The 20,613-nt window shown below is 35.9% G+C and overlaps 1 protein-coding gene across 1 annotated transcript in view; it reads right to left on the bottom strand.

The window, feature by feature from the left end:
* The window catches only part of LOC135220640 (nuclear RNA export factor 1-like), a 320,030-nt gene that overhangs the window by 27,038 nt on the left and 272,379 nt on the right, over window positions 1-20,613 (bottom strand). Inside the window, exons 10-11 of the mRNA XM_064257959.1 lie at window positions 2,562-2,598; window positions 419-559 (exon numbers count right to left, since the gene is read on the bottom strand). Of these exons, the coding sequence (XP_064114029.1) occupies window positions 419-559; window positions 2,562-2,598 (178 nt within the window). The remainder of the gene's footprint in view (window positions 1-418; window positions 560-2,561; window positions 2,599-20,613) is intronic.

Below are 20,613 nucleotides of genomic sequence, written 5' to 3'. Positions count from 1 at the left end.
TATGTTTTGTTAAAAAGTGCTTTAACAAATAATTCTAAATATTCATATGAGAATAAAACACTGCAGAACTTTAACTAGAATGCACAAAACATGTAAGCTAGCAACACAAGGAACAAATTTAACACAATTAACAGAAAATGCATAAGAACTTTATTCTTTACCAAAACAAAGGCTAATACACAATTTAATTCTTTGAGTACCTATGATAACTATAAAAAGAAAGAGAAAGGAGGTAAACTGAGAGAGTGATGGTTTACTCTCCAGTCTGATGACAGCAACAGAGGGATGAAGGGGTGCAAACAAACAGTACATAAAACCACAACCAAACAAAAATAGTAATTAACTTAGTTCTTTCTCAAAAAAAAAAAAAAAAGCATAGGAAAACATGGATAACCATACTGAACAATGAAAAACCTACCTGATAATACTGCTCAATAAACTGAAGCACTAGATCTTTAACACCAGGAACTGCAAAATACGACGTTAAGATCTTTGGCATTGTGCTGGTATCGTCATCATCAACTTCAAATCCAATTGGCCTAGGAAGCTCCTGTCCATCCTAATTCCCAGATTATTAATATCAAAACTATTTTACGAAAAGATTTTATACTTTATACAATACAAACCATAGCATTACTAGCCTATTACTTTGACATCCCAACCAGGTCATTCAAGACACAAAACAGGAATCACATGTGATCCCAAATGGGTAATGACTACTCCTTGTCTAGGGGAATAATTACACTGTCACCACCTTCCTTCAAGTTTTCTTAGCCATTAAGAGAGCTGCATTCTTTGAAAAACATCTAATGAAAGTGTCAGTAAAACCCGCACAAAAGTTAGGCACTGTACAAAAGACCACATACATTTTTAAGTGATAAAACAAAGAACCAAACATATTTATAACAAGTGATAAAATCAATGCAACTTGTTTCAGGTCATTTGTCTTTCCATGACTAGAATACTGGATGTCTGCTTTTGCCATAGATAAGAGTAGTTTGTGGTGGTAGGTATCTGTTTCCGAACATTAGACCATCAATGGATGGTCTCGTTTGTCAATTTTGCCTAAGTTGTATTTTAACAGAGATCTTTCACATTCTGAATTGATCCCTGATCACCACTTCCTGCTGAGAGCAACCAGATTTGCTGAACAGCAGTAACAATATGCAGTTAATGTGCCTCACTATAGAACTTCTCAATTCTAGGAGTCCTTAATTCCTCACACCACTGGACTGTGAATAGTCTCCCTGAGGATGTCATGCAATTAGACCATGAAAAATTCAAGCAAATATGCAATGCAATGCTACCCTAAAAGTATTCTCCCTGCATTTTAGTAAATTTTTACCTATTTATTAACCTATTTTTTTCCTTTTTATAATACGCAAGATCTTTTCTTTTCTTCTTTCTCTATCTCCCTTTACCTCCTTCAACTTTTTCCTAATGAACACCATATTCTGTGGAAGGTTGAATTTCAAGAATAGCCTCTGTGGGCTTGTTCCATATGAATAGGGTTCATCTTCATAATAATAATACTGATTTGTATCTAGTCACTTTATTCATGCCGCTCACAAAGAATCAAGTTCAAGCTTTCTCATTTCTTGTGGGGAGTATTCACAGCCATAATCCATGTCACTGCGACAATATTACCATCCAGTGATTATTTCCACTCTTCCAGAAAATACAGATAAATTTCCCCAGACAGGGCCCATATCCCATAAAGAACAGATACCAAAGGAGGTACATAACTGCTCTATACCTGTCTCATGAGAATAACTTGAATATATACACACTCTCAGAATCTTTAAGCTATACTGAGATCACAGTAGAGTTTTGACAACTTTCTCCTAATTTACACCATATCAGGCGCTTAGACACTATGGATGCAGATATAAGTAGCCAAACCTTAATCTCCTGGTTTCAAGTGATGGACAACCAAAATCATGATTGTCCTTGGGCCAATTCATCACAACAGGTGAAAGTTAAACAGTCCAGTGAGGAGGGTAGAGGCAATGAATAAAAAAACAAAAAAATTTAGTGCTGCAGCAAGGCCAGAATGGATGTTGCAAAAGGCCTTTGATACTTCATACAGTGAGACAAGCAAGGTGCACTGATAAGGGGGCAGGTGAGTATGGAGGACCTTTGAAGGATAGTCATCACCCAGATGTAATCACAAATACATTCTCCCCTATTAAATCTTGAGATCTCTACAGGATACCCTCAAAATAGGTACTAGTAAGGTAATGGTTTGAAATTTTGTTATATCATATGATCTATACTTATACTAAACTTCTATTACAAAGAATGCAATGCTCCCAAATCTAAACAAATGGATATTGAAGATTTTATTCCCATTATAAATAAAAAATAAAATAATTAAACTTGAACCATAACAGTACTAAACCAAACAGTTCTTCAAGCCTACTGAACCAAACAGTTCTTTCTTTCAGATTGAAAATAATAACTGATAAATTAATCAAAATGGTAGTTAACAGATGGGTAATTAACTCCCTTCAGTTTACTATAAATTGAGAAAACAGTGATTTTACAGACTAATATCTTACCAAATATAGGACCTTGGGGAACCATTTCCGCACAGCACTGGAATAACAAGAGTAAGTTCAATTTCTGAAAATGGAGTTCAGTTACATCCTGGTAATGTCTTGCAAACTGAGTAACAAAAAGATAAAAAGGTGAGGTTATGACAATCTTGATTATGCATGCAAAATTTAGTCATTAACTACTATCAATTTGCAACTTAACAAGAAAAGGTATGATTACTTTAATATATCTTACTCTTCAAAGGTACAAAGGTATATGGTAGTTATGATGAACAAACCTTTTTCAAAAACCTGAACTTTCTTTAAAAAAAAAAAAATTTCAATTAGAATCTTAACCTCCAGAAAAATAAGGAAAATTAAACACACTTGACATATGAGAAGTTCAACTAAAACACAATTAGATGAATGATATAAAATATTAAAAACTGGAAAAATTTATGTATAAGTCTGAGAAAAAATTAAACATGCCACAAGAACTGAAATTAACAGCTAAATGAATGCCATGAAGATATGACTAGTAACCACCATGTTGCTGTTCTCCTCCACTTATGCTGAAGTGCTTCTTTCATCTCCATCTGGAACTAGAGACTTGCCATATTTATGGCATTAAACATAATAGCAACTGATACTGTGTGTGTGTGTGTACGTGTGTATTAAAATTACAATTAAAATGAGAAAACTTTATGAAATAAGTGGCCTCACAAACTATAGCTAGTCCATTTAATAAGAGATGAAAATGCTTAAATGAGTTTTTTTCTTCATAAAAAAGTAGTTTTTTATTTTCTTCATAAAAAGGTAGTTCAGAGAACAACACACTGAGTTCCTTATCCAAGACTTAGCTTCCTAGCATACTTCAAGATCCTTACTGTTAACTGACAAAGATAAAAAAAAATTGCACCCAGAATCCAACCTAGTTTCTACATACAATATAAGAGGCCTACAATACATGGTAACCTCAATCTACACTTTGGCCAAAGGTGATAAAAGTTTATTTCCCTGTTCAGGAACTGACAAAGACTACAATCAACCCCGGTATTCAAGGGGGAGGTGTACCACAACTGCAACCACACCACCTGCCCCCCCCCCCCCCCCACCCCCCCCCCCCCCCCCCCCCCCCGCCCCAATCCCCCCCCCCTCCCCCACCCCCCCCCCCCCCCCCCCCGAATAGCTAAAATAAATGCTTAATACGTCTCTAAAACCACTTTTAAAAATCTATTTTGATAGTTCAAACACCAAAAGATGCTTATCCCTGAGTACTTTATTAGTTTTATCACAAAAATTGCATTTAATCAGGAAAATATGAAAATATGATATTGTTATGATACAATAAAGTTTTATGCATACTTACCTGGCAGGTATATATATAGCTGTATTTTCTGAAGTCCGACAGAATTTAAAAAACTTCCGACACACGCAGTGGTCGGCCAGGTGGTTAGTACCCATTCCCGCCGCTGGGAGGCGGGTATCAGGAACCATTCCCATTTTCTATTCATAATTTTTATTTCCACTGTCCCCTGAGGGGAGGTGGGTGGGTACTTGAATATATAATATCTGCCAGTTAAGTGATGAACAAACTTTATTGTATCATAACAATATCATTTTGCTCATGAACTTACCTGTCAGATATATATATAAGTTGAACCCCACCGTTGGAGGTGGGAAGGGACAGAATAGAAGGATTTTGGGACACAAATGCATGCAGATGATTTACATCTTGGTTCCACCTGTTAGCATAGCCGACTTCGTGATTACTGTCACCCAAGTCTGCTTCTGCTTTACTAGAGTTGCCAGCGAGGTAGAGACCTATGAAGCTGGTGCACTCCAGATGATCTGTCAACGGGGGCGTGACCACAATGTGACTAGACCATATTGACCATACCATGAGGGCTAAGAAGTAAAATAAAATATATATATAATTAATTATATATCACCACCTGACCAACCTAGCCAAAGTTAATGTGTGTTAACTAAGGCTTCAGAGTTAAGAAGTCGCCGTTGTCAGCGACTCCACAACTAAATTAAGAGCTCTTCCTAACCATTTTCTACAGGATAGGATGAGTAGTACTTCTTGCCCCCAAGATTGTGTCTGCAGACACGTATGGCCCTAGCGAGCAGCAGATCTCATATACCATCTTCACATCTCGCAGGGAGTGTGAAGTGAACCCAGAGTTGCTTCGCTAAAACATGGTACTCAGGATGTTGCTGAGTGCCATGCTCTGTTGAAATGCTTCCGAGGCCGCGCCCTCACCTCGTGAGCATTCAGATAAAAAGCTTTCAAATCTTTGTGCAAACACAATGAAGGAGCATTTTTTGAAAGAACTCCTTAACCCTAAAACCAGGGTGTACTTCGATATGGGCAAGTCTGGTCTTTTTCGGAACACTGCAGATTGCCCGACTGACTTCGACTTTCTTGATTTTAAGTAGATAAAACTTGAGAGACCTGACAGGGCACAGGACTCTCTCTGGCTCCTGCCCACTAACTTGTGCCCAAGGACCAAAAGGAAGGGTTTCCATTCTTAGGCCATACGAAAAGGCTTAGAGAGCACACCTCCTTGTGTTCTCTAAAGCCAAAACTTTGTGACGATGGCTTAAAATCTCACTAACCCTCTTTGTCGTATCTAGGGTGGTTAGAAGAAGGCCTTCCTGATCACATACAAGAAGTTAACAGGCAGGAGAGGTTCGATGCTTTGACATCACGAACTTCAGACTACGTCTAAGTTCCATATTGAAAGCTTCGATCCGGAAATGCACAGTCTGTACTAAAGTCAGGTGAACGACCAGTTGACCAGTCAGACGAATCAAGGACAGCAAGGCTGTACCCTGAAGACCAAAAGGCACTATTCTTAGCTGAAGGATGAGTGTCTGGACTGCCTGGGCGATTCAATCTAAGCAAACCTTGGGGGTGTATCAACGCAACCCAACGTCGCCCGCAATCGACTTCGTCAATAAGAAACTCATGGGCTACTATATGTCGCCTGATCTCGCACGAGTGTCTGACTCCGAGAAAACAGGCGAGGCAAAAAGTAGATGGTGAGCTAGAATCGAGATTCCACAGACCTCAATGATCGTGAAGGTCTTTGTTGTTTGACAGATGCAAATCTGTCAAACAACATTCTCTGTTGTCTGTTCGCACTGGCAGAATTTTCAAAACTCTCGGCAAACCGCTAGACCACTGGTAGTTCAGGTGATCTCCCCCACGTTCCCGTGGCGGCTGGTACTTGGAACTATTCCCGTTTTCCTCAGATTTTCTCTGAACCCTGTCTCCTGAGGGGAGGAGGGTGGGAATTTAATTATATATACCTGCCAGGTAAGTATGCATAAAACTTTATTGTATCATAACAATATCATTTTTATGCATGAACTTATCCTGTGGCAGGTATATATATAGCTGATTGACACATTTGGAGGTGGGTCACAGACAGCAACATCGTCATAATTCAAAAATTAACTAATTTTTAAAATTATTTAAAATTATTTATTAAGTTCCTTACCTGCTAAGGTAGCTGACTTCGTAGGTCCTGCCTCTTAGCCTGCTAAACCTTAGTAGCTCTCAACTAGGAATGTTGACCTGTTTGTTGAGAAAGCTAATAACAAGGGTCTGACAACTGGACGGGACCAATTTGTTGACAGAAATCCCTAGCCCTCTCTTACCAGGGGCATTCCATGCTAGGATAAGTTAGGACCACCTGAACCACTCACAAAGCTAACGTAACACATTACACTTCACATACTGAAGAGGAAATAACCCTCTCAGACAACCATAAAAAGAACACCACTTAATTAAAATACCTAGCATGTTAGTAATCTATCGTTGCTGCCGTCGATCGAGACGATTCGTACGGACTTTTGCAATCCTGTAACGAACCTCTAGATGATCGTTACATTCTACGCCTGTTGTTATAATAGGCTCTTTCTCGTAAACTCGAGCAGGGACCGAGAGAAGATACTTCTTAAGATATGAGAGAGCTGTGGAATATCAGAGTTGATGTGGACACTGGTTCCAAAAACTCGTTTCGAGGACTGGAGGGACTACCGAATTGCATTTACTTCTTTCAGATTAAGATCCAGGACATCTGAAACACTATCCAGATGTCCGGCACCTTCTTTTTATCATGACGCACTGAGAGATGTTCAGAATAATTCCTAGATCTTGAATAATATTTCAGTTTCCCGGTAGGAAAAAAACTGTGGTCTGAATTGCAGTCTATTCGGGAAACAAACTTCTTCAGGAAGGAAATGGTCCCCAGCAAGCTCATCCATTCCCTCCCTCCCCGAGTATGCCTTACTTCCCTATAAGGCTGCGCTTTGCCTAAGCAGGAGAGCATATAAAAGTGCAATGTTGCGGTAGACTCTGTAGTTCTATACCGTGGCGGTAACGAGCACCGAAAGGATTAAGAGATAAACTCTTTGAACATAGTAAGGCAAAACTAATGCAACGTTTATTCATTCACGTAAGAAATCCCTCAATCTTAGGCTAAAGTCCGTGATTGTAGGACAGAGATACAGTTAGTCAGTCAATCCCGCAGGAGAGAGACGTAACCGCCAGCACAGAGATACGGTTAGTCAGTCAATCCCGCAGGAGAGAGACGTAACCTACAGCGCATGACAGCGCACGATCTGTTACTGGTGGCTCGGTTGGAACTTGGACAGTCAGACACAGCAGCAGCCAGCAGCTTACGAACGTCGTCTCTTAACTTTATGTCTGGGTTGCCAGCTACCCATATTCTACGAAGAAATAGGTCCGTTATTTTTTTGAACAAAAGAGACTCTCAAGCTGGTATATTTAAGCGAAACAGAAAACGCTAAATATATAGATGCGTTTGTGTCGTCAGAACACACCATACAACGGTAAAAGATAAATCGGAAACTCCTGGAAGGCTGCAGGAGTGACGATTAAATGTCCTTAAAATAGTAGACAATAGACCTCTCGGTTGCCATCCGAAAGAGGTAACTACAGCAAGCGTGTATGACTTGAACCAACCAGTAGTAAATAACGCAAGGCAAAAAATTTTATATATCACAATAAAGTTTGTTCATACTTACCTGGCAGACATATATATAGCTGAATTCGGAAATACAGCTACATACATATCTGACAGGCAAGTTTCATGAACAAAACTTAGAGAATCGAAGCAGACATCTCAAGCTTCTTAAAGATACTGGACATAAGCGTTCATTGACGTAGTCTACAAGTCTATTTCTTGTACGAGTCTGCGAATGAGGAAGGAGAGCTCTTCCGAACCTTGTCCTTATTCGCTTACGCAATATCAAGTTAATGAGATGTTTGTCAATGAGAACTAACCCATTAACGGTACAGAGAGATATTTTGTCAATGAGGGGAGACCCACTTACTTGACAAAACGATAGTATATTGTCAATGGGGGAAAGTCACTGAATTGACAAAACGTAATCCAGGAAGTCGAGCCTTTTATTTTTCGATTCCCGTCTCAAACAAGGAAGGGACAAGAATCCTGTTAAAAGACTGGGCTTACGGTAGGTAGAAGCGACGATGCTCAATCGGCATGGAAGTCTCGACTAGAAACTAACAAAATCTATTCATCTGAAAAACCCTTTCAGATGGTTTTTCTAAAAAGCCTTTAAATCTATTGGCAGTATGGCAAAGGAAGTCTCGTCTTGCGCTTTCCTGAAGAGCGTCCTTTTGATGAGTGCCTTTGCAAGAATCCTACTGAACGTTGCCGAAAATCCTGACGTTTCAGTACGTCGAGCCTTTACATAACCCGTAACTGTCTTATCTCAAAGTCTTGACTGAGGTAGAGAAAACGAGATCTTCCCTTGAGCTTTCCTTAACTCCATCCACCTTTGCGAAAAGCAATATAATATTGACAGAGACCTCTTGAATTCACGAAACCCGAGGTCTTGTTGGGTTTCGAAGACGAAGTTCTGTTCACTTTCTTGAGGCTCAAATCTTAAACAAGAGCTTGAAGAGTTCAACAGAAACGTTTCTGGTGCGCGCTCGGCGTCCACTGGCGAGGACGCTCGGCGTCCTGGTGCGCGCTCGGCGTCCACTGACGAGGACGCTCGGCTGTCCACTGGCGAGGACGCTCGGCGTCCTGGTGCGCGCTCGGCGGCCACTGGCGAGGACGCTCGGCGTCCACTGGTGAGTGCGTCCATCGAGCGTCCTGTTCAAGCCGATCGTCCAAATAAGCGTGCAGAAAAGCGTCACGCTCCTGACAGGCGTCAAAACAAGCGAGAGAAACTGCCTTCTTTTTCCTATTTCTTGGTGGAAAGAAGTACACGTGATCAGGCAACTTTCGCCTTCTTACTTCTCACTGAAACACATAACGAGGGAGAAGGGACGTGAAGCGTCCTCTTCTATAAAGCTTCTTAGAGGGCGCGAGTCCTTCCGAGAGCTCCAAAACCCTTGTGCGGGGAGGACGCCTCGGAGGACGAGAAGCAATCCTTCAGGATTCGTGCATGTGCACGAACTTTGGCAGTCTGGTATTTTCATCAGAAACGCCGAAGCACGCCAGATCGGTGGGGTTCCCTGTAACCCTCCTTCGGCTTTCGACATGCCATCTCCTTGGTTCTGGGAGTTCGACAGAGGTCTAGACCTAGAGGCGTTATAAGGCCGATCTGACGCACCCTCCACTACACAAGGGGCACTGTCACTGCACTTAGCCACTTCACTATTGCTCTCTAAAGCAAACACTTTCGATTCTAAGTTACGAACGAAATTTAGTATAAGAGAAAGGGCAATAACCTCTACAGACACTGTTTTAGGGCCCGAAGGCAACATTACAGGGTTAGGCGTAACAAAAACAGAAGTAGAACTCTTCACAACAATGAAGGAGAGCGATCACCTCTCGCAGACATAGTCATAACCCGTAGGCCATACTACAGCGTTAGGCAAAATAAAGTCTACCGGAAGGTTAGCAGTATCACTACCCTGACTTTCGTAATTGATTAATAGCGTACATACTAAACAAACTTTTTCCTTACGGAATTAGACACGTTTACTGATTAATTGCGTACATACGAATCATACTTTTTCCTTACGGAAATAGACATGTTTACTGATTAATTGCGCCCCCCAAGTGCGGAACTACCGAAGCTTTCGGTAGCCACACCCTATCTTTGCAGACAACACCCTCTGAAACTAGCCTAACTAGATTCAGATATCTTATGCAAAAATGAATCAAATTCAAATCAATTTAAGATAGCGTATGCCTAGCCACAAATCCAAGTAAATAAATTAAAAGACAATTAGGATACTTAGCGGCAAATGAAGTTTCCAAAATCCTAAGCCGGAGGTACTGAAAACAGGTGTTTTCAGTACCGGCGACAGAAAATTTATGAATAGAAAATGGGAATGGTTCCTGATACCCGCCTCCCAGCGGCGGGAATGGGTACTAACCACCTGGCCGACCACTGCGTGTGTCGGAAGTTTTTTAAATTCTGTCGGACTTCAGAAAATACAGCTATATATATACCTGCCAGGTAAGTGTCATGCATAAAAACAGTAATTAGTGAACATTTCTCTATGAAAAATACAGCGAATAGGCGAATTTTCTGTGAATACATAATTGCATATATGTTCCATGGAAAAATCCACAAAAAGGCTAGTCCACAAATAGGTGGGGGTCAACTCTATATCCTGTGTCTGAACAACCAAAACACTGCCAAATCAGTCATGTAACTGCTGTTGGGAGCATGACCACCCAGAATGATCTGATATCCAAAATTTGCTTGTTTTTTCTGCATCCTGAGAACTGAACATCAAGCTTTCTCCAGCTCAACTAAGAGTTCCAGGATTCTGCATGCAATTTCAGAGCTTTGTATAACTTTTTAATCTAAACTGTGAAATTCTCAAACTTGTATTCCACTTGAGCAGACAGTAAATATCAGTCAAGGACGAATATTTTCTTCCTAGAAACATTGCATGAGAGTAGAGGGTTTCAGCATCTGTCTTTACAGTTTCTTTCTCTGTGATTAATGGACACACTAATCCTGTACATCAACCCAAATAAATCACAATGGCTCTTGATTCCATCTTCAATAACTTCCTTTAAGGCTGTTATGGCAAAACCCCTAAAGAGCAAGTCTTGTCTGCAGTCTTATACAGACCATTCAGTTTTTATCCAAGAATTCAGCATCTGGTGATAACAAGTAAATATTAGGCTCAATTGATTAAAAACCTTAACATCAATTTTATGATCCTTCCCAGCAGCTATATTTGCAGCATGAAGCCATACTATCTGCTAAAGGTAAAGAGACCATGCATCGGCTGTTTTAGTACTTTCAAGCATGCACTGCAGTAGTACTTTGCTCTTAAGTCAGAACTCTAAATCACTCCTGTAGAATATATTCTTTTTACTAAGGAATTTCATGAACTTTTCACATCTTCCATCCTATTCAAATTCAGCACTGAGACTCAATGTAATATACTATTAGCAAAAAGATGTAATTAATCTATTTTGATAATAACATTATGGCTGATCTTAGCAAACCTAATTTAATTACCACATAACATACTCATGTATTAACCAGTGAGAGCTCCATACGACTGAGATCTAGTCATGATGGAAATGAAGAGGTTCAACTGTAGCGAGTAGACCCTTAACAGCAGTCATGTTTAGGAGATAATGTTCACCAAATCTAGATCCAATGCTCCTACTTGCACCAACAAGAGTACAACTACTGACTTTCACATTCCCTTTAATCATGGTTTAACTTAAATCAACAGCAAAAGAAATACTCCAAAGTAGTTCCTCAAATATTGCAAATGTTGGTTTATTAATGCTCCCCAGGATGCCAATGGTACCTATTTTAATTATAAACCTAATCATAATACTTTACAACAACACTATACCTAAGTGATTTGATACATGAATATCATTACACTATCAAAAACATGTCAGAACCTAATTTTACTTTGGAAATGATATGGAATATCTATCTGCCTACCCAACAATCTGAATCTCTCTCTCTCTAACACACACTGTAGATTAATGATACTAACATTCTAAGTTTATTGATACTTGTGAGGTATTGTATAATGATAAGTTACTGTAACTTACAGAAACATTTGGAATATCAGTCAGCTAGCTTAACCTACACATTCTCTCTCTCACAACCACACACATGAACACACTATATTACTATTACTGTACTGTAATTTGACGCTTATGTAAGGTGTTGCTCAATTACATAAGTAAACTATTATTTTGCACTCAGGAAACTTTTTTCAATTAACTGCATTTCATAGGTATATAAGCTTGATTACTATAATAAACTGTTTCTCTCCATAATACCTTAAACATTAAAATAGATAGAAATCACTGGTTTTACATACAAGCACACTCTCTTCTTCACTGTGGTGGTCTAAGATTTCTTTGCTGGATTACATTAGCTACTCTGCCAACATCTTGCTTATCATACAGCAACTGCTTTAAGGAAGGCAAATTTTTACTTTTGAGGAATAACCATCTTTCAAAATTCTTAAAATAAAGTTGAACTTACAAATGTGTGGGCTGCGAGGAATGACTTCCATTTGTAGTGGTGGCTCTTTGACCAATTACAAATGGAACTTTGTTAATTCAGGTATACATGAAATTTGTTTAATTAGTGAGAAAAATTAGGAGTCATTCGTACACAAGCATATCATGAATTATTGAAGTCTTGGCCAAATATCATGGGTTAACTTTTACAAAAGATTGAGCTTTACATGGGTAGACACGACATTCAAACTAGACCAAAGAGTTAAAATTCTTCACTCCAATCAAGCTGAACCAATGACTTGTAGTGTTTTATTTTTTAAGGAAAAGAGACAACTGAATTGAAGTTAAAGAATATGGAAAGCTAGAGAGGAAAAGTTTAAGAAGAAATAGTAAAAGAAAAATAGAAAAGGTTAAAAAGATGCAGTTGCAAGGTCACAAGGGCACTTTAAAGATCCAGGAGTACCATTTACTGTGCATGGTGCAAAACCCATAGTAAGTAATTCAAGATAAAATTGAATTAGACCCATTATTATCCAACAGTTGTCATTTGCTGTTGGTTAAAATTAGAGAAGTGAATTGTTTTTCCAATACTCTTTTGACTATTCTTTACACTCAGGAATGGGATCTTACTACAGACAAAGATTCAGTTCAGCAAAATTACTTCAGCGAGAAATTTTTAAAAATTACACTAAAATTCAATTCATGTTTTAATATGTTGGTAAGCTACTTGATATTTCTATGGAGCAGCATTTTTCTAATAATAATGGATTCAGTAATCTACCTGATCAATGACCATTATCATCATTTAATGTTCACTTGGTTTGAGTAAGAGTTTCCTTAGAATTGTATCTAGCATTGTGTTGGTCAGTATCAACCAATCATACTGAGGATGCCTGGCCCAACTACCTATTCTGAAACTACTTAACTGTTCTATTAGGAATAATTGATATGTTCATGAAAAAATGCACTCTTAAGATTAATAAGTGTACTGTAAGATTGTCTTCAAGTACTTGCTGTGTTAGGGGCATCTCCCAAGCATAGAGTAACTAACGACACTCAGAAGGATGCCAAAAAGATTACAAAGATGAAGGACCCAGTCTCTTAGGAGATGGAGACACTTCTATTCCTATAGAGATACTTATATTCCTCTAGATCCATGATATGAAAAAGAGGTCAGGCCAGCATAATGACCCAAATAAGATGGAGCTTTATATTTATTTGTTGCTCTCAAGGATAGTATATACAAAGAATCAGATTACAGGGGGGACATTTGCTGCTGGTCACAGCTGGTAAAAGGGATTTAAGCAGCAAGCCAGTAATTTTCAATGCCTTTCAGGCAGTAGCAAGCACCAAGAAGTACACTGCAAATATGTTCCCCCAGATTCTTAGCCATAAATTTTATCACAATGTTTACAGCGCCATTATACAGCTAACTTTTAAACATGAACAGAAGGGCCTCTTGTGGAAGATGATGTCTTAATTAGACATTTAGCACCTGGGAAGAGAAGATTGCACCAAGGTTTGAGTTGCTAAGATTCATATGACCCTTGCAACTCTTCCCAGAACTAAAAGAAATATGAAAAGTAAGCCCCTTCCAATTTACCAACTGGCATTGAAGGGATCTACCAAGTAGTAGCTTAAGGTACCTGGTAAGTCTAACTGTAAAGCTACATGGTTAACTATGCTTCACTCAGACTTGAACAGTGCACAAGACAGAAATATATTCTAAATAGGTTCATTATCTTTCTACATAATGTTAAGCCATATAATGACCTAGAAAAATTGGCTTGACAATACTGAGGTGCTGTTCTTTTGTAATAACACTACCCTATGAACAGAAGATTATCTTCACGTTCAAGGACTACTAGAGAGGACATGATGATGAAGACCTTAGTCAAGTTCTTCAACATTGGCCCTGCCAGGATGGCCAAGGAGAACTGAAGGAGCTTCAGCATCATGAGATGCTATCGACTGTGTCAAGTGACACTCAGGATAAAGACTAACCTTCTACTCTGAACCTGTCCACAGTTGCATAGGATTCCTTTTTGTTGTCTCATGTGGTCAGGTTAAAAAAAAAATTACTGAGTGGATCAAGTGTTACAGTGATACAGTGAGCCACTACAAGGAGTTGATGGCAAAATGACAAGCACAAGTTTTCATGCCATCCTCACAAAGTTTTTAAGATGCCATTAACCTCATGGCTGCATGGCAGAGGTTCATTATAACACTTAAAGATGAGAAACGTACCAACTTCTTAGCCTGTTCTGCCTCTTCCCTTCACTCCACCTCTGTTCCTAGTCCAAAAGCATTAGTTTCCTGTTTTTACTTCAATTTAATTGGTTATGTTTTCATTTGTATGTTCATTCTTACTTCAATTCACATTTATATTTTGTTTTTAAATATGAAAGGATCTATGACTTTATTTCTTGACTAATTTATACCCTTCCTAAACATTCTGAGTTAGGATAGCTTTACACTTACATTATGATGGACCCACAAATTATCAAATTCACACCAAAGAACAAATGGAGATAATATAATTATATGTTTGTGTAGATGGAGTGGTGACCTGTAAACATTTGGCTCATAAAGAGTTTGATAGAAGATGGAGAAACTAATTTTCAAGAAGGAAGGTAGTAAACTAAGCTAAAAATAAAAATGGATAAGTTTGAATATGTTTAAAAATGGATAATTTAGACAACTCAAAATATTTCTGAAGCAGAAACTTACTCAACATAAACATGGATATCTGAATCTCGAAATAAATGGGATAATAATTTTTAATGCAGAACTCATAAAAAACAGTCATAAGAAGAAACTTACTGAATAAAAGGGAAAATAAAATTAAATATGTTACAATAACCATCCATAATCATTCATCCCCAATGGCACTGTCAGATAAGTCTTATGTACCTATGAGAAACTAAATTTTAACAATGCAGACAAAAAGCTATAGCAATACAAACAAAGTTAAAGGTCTAATTACTTTATCAATTTCCTAAATCTGATAAGCATTACTGAATCTCTGAACATTTTCCATTTAATATGTACTACTAGGTGTTTTACTGTTTTGTATTAATGATATAATTGGCCTTTTAAAAATCAGAAAACAACAGAAAATATGAACAAAAGTTACCCAAGGGTTAATAGCCTTCCTCTATAATTGTTAAAAATACATAACATATGCTTAAAACTAATCTTAAAATTAACCTTATACTAACGCAACTACACTAAATATTTCAGACCTGTTTAAAATACCCACTAAAGATGAATAATTAGTTTACTATTAACTTGTAATGTTCCACTGTGATACATATATATGCATAATCAATTGTGGGCATAACAGCCTAACCAATACTTTCTTCAGAAAAAAAAACTATAATACGGAACATCAGTCAAGTCAGAGGTCTATAAAACCCTCTTCATATTTTTGGATACACAGGTCATATAATATAATAAAATAATTCTCTTATAAACAGCTTGCATCAAGAAGCTTCTTTACAAAATGAAACCCAAACTGTGAACAACATGCTTAATACTAAGAGTAGAATGTTAACTGCAACAAGAGAACATCATGCAAACTTCACACACACATATATTTTTAGAAATATTCTTAATACCATCCATGAAAAGAAGTGCAAAACAATGCAAACATATTTGAATTATTGTATTCTTTCTACACTGAACAGTAAGGATAATATTTTGTCTAATATATATAAAGTACAATTAGCTCAACTGGGCTCACATTCACAAATATCAAAAAAATTTTCTTTTCATTATTACATAGTATATTTTAACAAATTTTAAACTATAATGTGCCTGCCACCAAGGATTCATTTTTACCATTGTGAAATCCTATCTAGTAAATTATAACTGTAAAACCATCAATACAGTATTGGGTGTTATTATCATAAAGTAGTTTAACTACTTTATAATAATAAGTGAGAATGTTGATATATGTACCTGACAAAATTTATTTAGAATTTTTGTCCTTTATTGTTAGTTGCCCTATACATACCAAAACTGAAAATTGGTTCTCATTCATCAACGACCAAGTATCAACGACTTGTAAAAAATTATTTAAACAAACACAAAAATAATGAATGGTAATCACAGCAGTATTTAGTCACAATTCTGACAGCATTTAACAGAAGAGTATTCTTGTTAGTACACTACTCCTTTACAATACTACATAAACTAGAAAAGTTTTTAGAACAGCTGAAAATTTCTTTTATTCTAATTGACTGCCCAAACTGAATTGTAACCTTGTGCATGTGTACAGTAATTTCAGACTGAAGAGGTTTGCATATTTTATAGGGTACCAAGAGCTTCCCTGCAATTCACAAGGTGCTGTTAATATTACTAGAATAACCATAAACTAATATTGTACATTTTTACTCATTTAGCGAGTTACAATTAATCAAAATTACACAAAATTATTTTCCTTGGAAAATAATTCAATTTATAAAAAAAATTCAATTATTTATTTGCATGATATTCTACTGTTTTCCATTTATTACGTTTCTTATCTACCTTACTTTGTTTAGGATTTTACCTGAAAACAATGGGCACACTGACATCCTTAATACTTATGCTAAACCCCAAAAATCTATTTATTAACAATGTTTATTTCAAGTCAATATTACTTGTAATCCTACCACACAGGTATATACTTCTTTCTAATAATCTAAACAAAGAAACTAATCTATTAAGTGATGAAAAGCAACTACACTTTGCAAGCTACTGGAATGACAAATAGTACTTGAATTTGTTTGCATGCACTGATATATAAGCAATAAAACAGATCTATATCAAAATAATAAACTGAAAGTTGAGAAAAAGTATGGCTAATTTGCCACTAAATATAGGTCAGCCCTATAAGAGCTGAATAGTTTGACTCGAAAGCCTGAAATGAATATCAATAACCACCAAATACAAGATGACAAATAAAGCTTTAAACTTCTATTCATAAAATATACTTTCATATCCTAACTACAGTTTGAATAAGTTACTATAAAACCTGAATAACAACATAGTTTTGACCACAATGAGACCAAAATAAAAGTACTACTAGTCATATATATATGTATCAAAATATTCGTATTTTACTCATAATTACTGTTTCGATGTAAATTCATAAAAGACAATTCACAAAACAAAAAAAATATCCCAACATTAAAATGTCATTAGTGTAACAATTTTCACCAACTTCAATTTTTAAAATTCTTTTTCAGTCTTAATTTAAGGATAGTCTTATATTTTTTGCCTGATCCATTTTGCAATCTTCATTAATTCTTTTTTTCTGTATAAAAAATTTTCTCCAGCTTTGCACCAACATCTAATTCAAGCTGTCATGTTCAAGATTTTCAAATTCAGTAGTTTCCGCAAAATACTTCATCTGATGCTTTCTCTTCTTTTTTAGAAAGAATGTGTTCTTTCTGGTGAACCTTTGTGATACTCATATCCTTGAGCTTCCATCTTCATGCAAATAGTACATTTTATTGTCCAAATTCACTGTTCTATTTTCAAATAAAATTCTTATAATATTTATCCTTACTTCTTGTCTTCCTGTTCTACTGGACCTATGTTTTTCACATTTTCCACGTGTTGAATAATATATTTCTCAAAATTAAATAATGAGCTCCACTACAGGCATGCAAAACAAAATCCATAACTTCAAAAGACTTGTCCCTGATCACACTGGATTTCCACATAAAGTTTCAGTTAAGGAAAACGATGAAGTTACCTTGAGGTTCGCCTTCTGGTCACATACAGTCAGGATGTACACAAAGCAAACCTCCTATTGCCAGGTGCAATTCTGCAGCCTTATGGAAGTTAATCATAACAGTCAAAAGCTAGAAGACACCTCGGTAACAAACAAAGCACCATTCGCTAGCTGTTCTACGTAGCTTACCTCTCTTGACAAGGAGCTGGTTCTATGTAAATGTGAACTTAATTGGTCCTATGTGAGTGTTCCAAAATCCTTAAGGTTAAGGTCATTAGTTTGGAAAAAATGGCCATTTAAACCTTCTACAGTAATGAAATTGCACATAAACCCTAACCAGAATTGTTTGACAAAGCTATCTTCATATTCTTTACACACATATTTATAAATACACACACACACACACACATATATATATATATAATATATTATAATATATATATATAATACTATACACACAACATTATATATTAAGAATAATATATCTATATTATATTATCTATATATATAACGATACTACATAAATTACGAGCACTGACTACGGTCAAACCAAGGACAGGGAGCACTGCCAGTCTTTTTACTCCTGATGGGAGCTGCAGGTTTTAAGAAGAAATTTTCTTCTTGGAAGCTCACAATTTTTAATACTTTCTGTCCAAATTTTATAATACATCCTTAAACCTAAAATCCTTACAACTAACATTTTTCTTAACCTACATGTTTTTTTTTTTTTTTTTTTTTTTTTTTTTTAAGGTATACTTGAAAAATGTGTTCAGACAAAAATTTGTTATTAAACTATAGTATGTGTATTGTAAAGAAAATTAAATTTCCAAAACAAAACTGTAACATTAAATTATGGAAATTCTGTATTCATTCATAATAAACCTTAGTTTTTATGAAATATGAACAAATAAAACAAGGAAAATGAGAATTCAACATGAATCAACGCTTATTTTTCCTTAGGTCACCAGCGTTGTGTTCACTCTCCTGTTCCTGTAATAAGTACTCCTTCTGATTATAATCTTCATTCTCCTAGCCTTTCTTCTTTTCTTCTTCTTCCTCTCTTTCCTCTTCTACCACCTTCTCCTTCTCTTTCTCCTTCTCCTTCTCCTTCTCTATCTCCTCCACTGCCACGACTACTTCAGGAACATGGATTGTCACCCTAATTGCCTTTACTGCATTCATGTTTGGTGATGGAGCACCATACTCTTCCTTCTTCTGCCCCTTCTCCTCCCATCTCAGGTGCTTCAAAAACTTGTCACCACTCCTTCTCCTCCTCATCCACTCAACAACTTACCATATCAAAGCTGAAAATATGGTGCCATATCAAAAGAAAATTACAACTGTTACATAATATCTAAGAATTTTAAATTCAGTAAGTACTTCACTTTTATGTTAACATTTTACTAAATTACAAGTACCATAATTATTCTCTATATCTTTCAGAGGAACTGCTTCTGAAACTATATACATAAAAGTCTGATATTTATAATTTAGCAAAATCATAACATAAAAACTTGTAAACAATATTTTCCTGAACACATCAATTAAGTAACCCATTTTTATTTTTTCTTTTGTTTTTATTTTTTTTTATTTTTTTACTTTACTTTTTTTTTTTTTTTTTTTTACTTTTTATTTACTTATCAACTAAAGTTTTCATGCATTACAACACTTTAGCAGACATTTCTCTTATGCCATGTAATGAAAACTAACATGATTTATTACATTAATCTAAAAAAAAAAATTAAACTTAATATTTACATAAATTTAAGACTTGCACCATTATATTAGGAAATACTAGCTACATAAGAAAAATATCTGCTACCATGCTACACATAATCCTAAACACCTAAAAATATCTTTCAGTGAGGTGATACACACAGCTAAAACACCAGTTTTTAGTGAAATTAACTGGCTTAAAAAATAACTGAAACTTATACCATCATACTTATTAAAATCTTCCAGTATTTATATATATATATATATATATTAGTATATATATATATATATATATATATATATATATATATATATATACGTATATAATTTAGTCAATAAAAATTCTAAATTTAATAATAAACCAGTTAAAAATAATTACAAAAAACTTTTAACAAAGATGTAAAATAACTGTAATGACCTAAGGGCCATTCTATGAGCAAGAGCCCGTGCTGGCATAAGGCCAGCTTAATTTTCAACAACAACAACAATAAATAACTGCCATTATCTCTGAATAAAGATTGAAATATATATTTTTTTACACAATGAAATCTTTGGACATTTTAAAAACTTAATTACTAAAACACTAACTTAGTCACAAGAAGTTTCTATAAAACAGGATGTATTGTATATCAAACCAATTAGATACATTACAAATGGTTGAGAAAATAGTTCAATGAAGGACAATCATAACAAATTCCAAGTACTATACATAATGACATGGCAAAAAATAATCTAATCAAATTCAAATACACACAATATAAAAACACAGTACAACACAAAATTGAAAATGATTAAAATTGTGTGCTTGTGTCTAAAAGCAATCATTACATATACCAAAGATATGATGACAAGGAACAAATAAATATAATTCAATTAAAAACCAGAAAATATACACGGCACATAAAATATGACACAACTTTACACCACCTCACTACTCACTGAAAAAAATTACAGAGGAAGGCTTTTCATTAATTCTTAGCATTCAGATTGATAAGAGGCCCTATAGATAACTGTAATGAAAATTACTTGGGAGACAAATATCACAACATTGAAAAATTAAATATGCAACACATAAAAACATCAATTGTAAGGAACCCACCAGTGAGGTTCACAATTCAGCCTCTTTAACAATAAAAATATTCTGTAAATAAAGTAT

This window comes from Macrobrachium nipponense, chromosome 2 (assembly GCF_015104395.2).
Source record: "Macrobrachium nipponense isolate FS-2020 chromosome 2, ASM1510439v2, whole genome shotgun sequence".
Classification (NCBI taxonomy): Eukaryota; Metazoa; Arthropoda; class Malacostraca; order Decapoda; family Palaemonidae; genus Macrobrachium; species Macrobrachium nipponense.
Note: the sequence above shows the minus strand (reverse complement) of the source record. Positions and strands in the feature narration are given on the sequence as shown.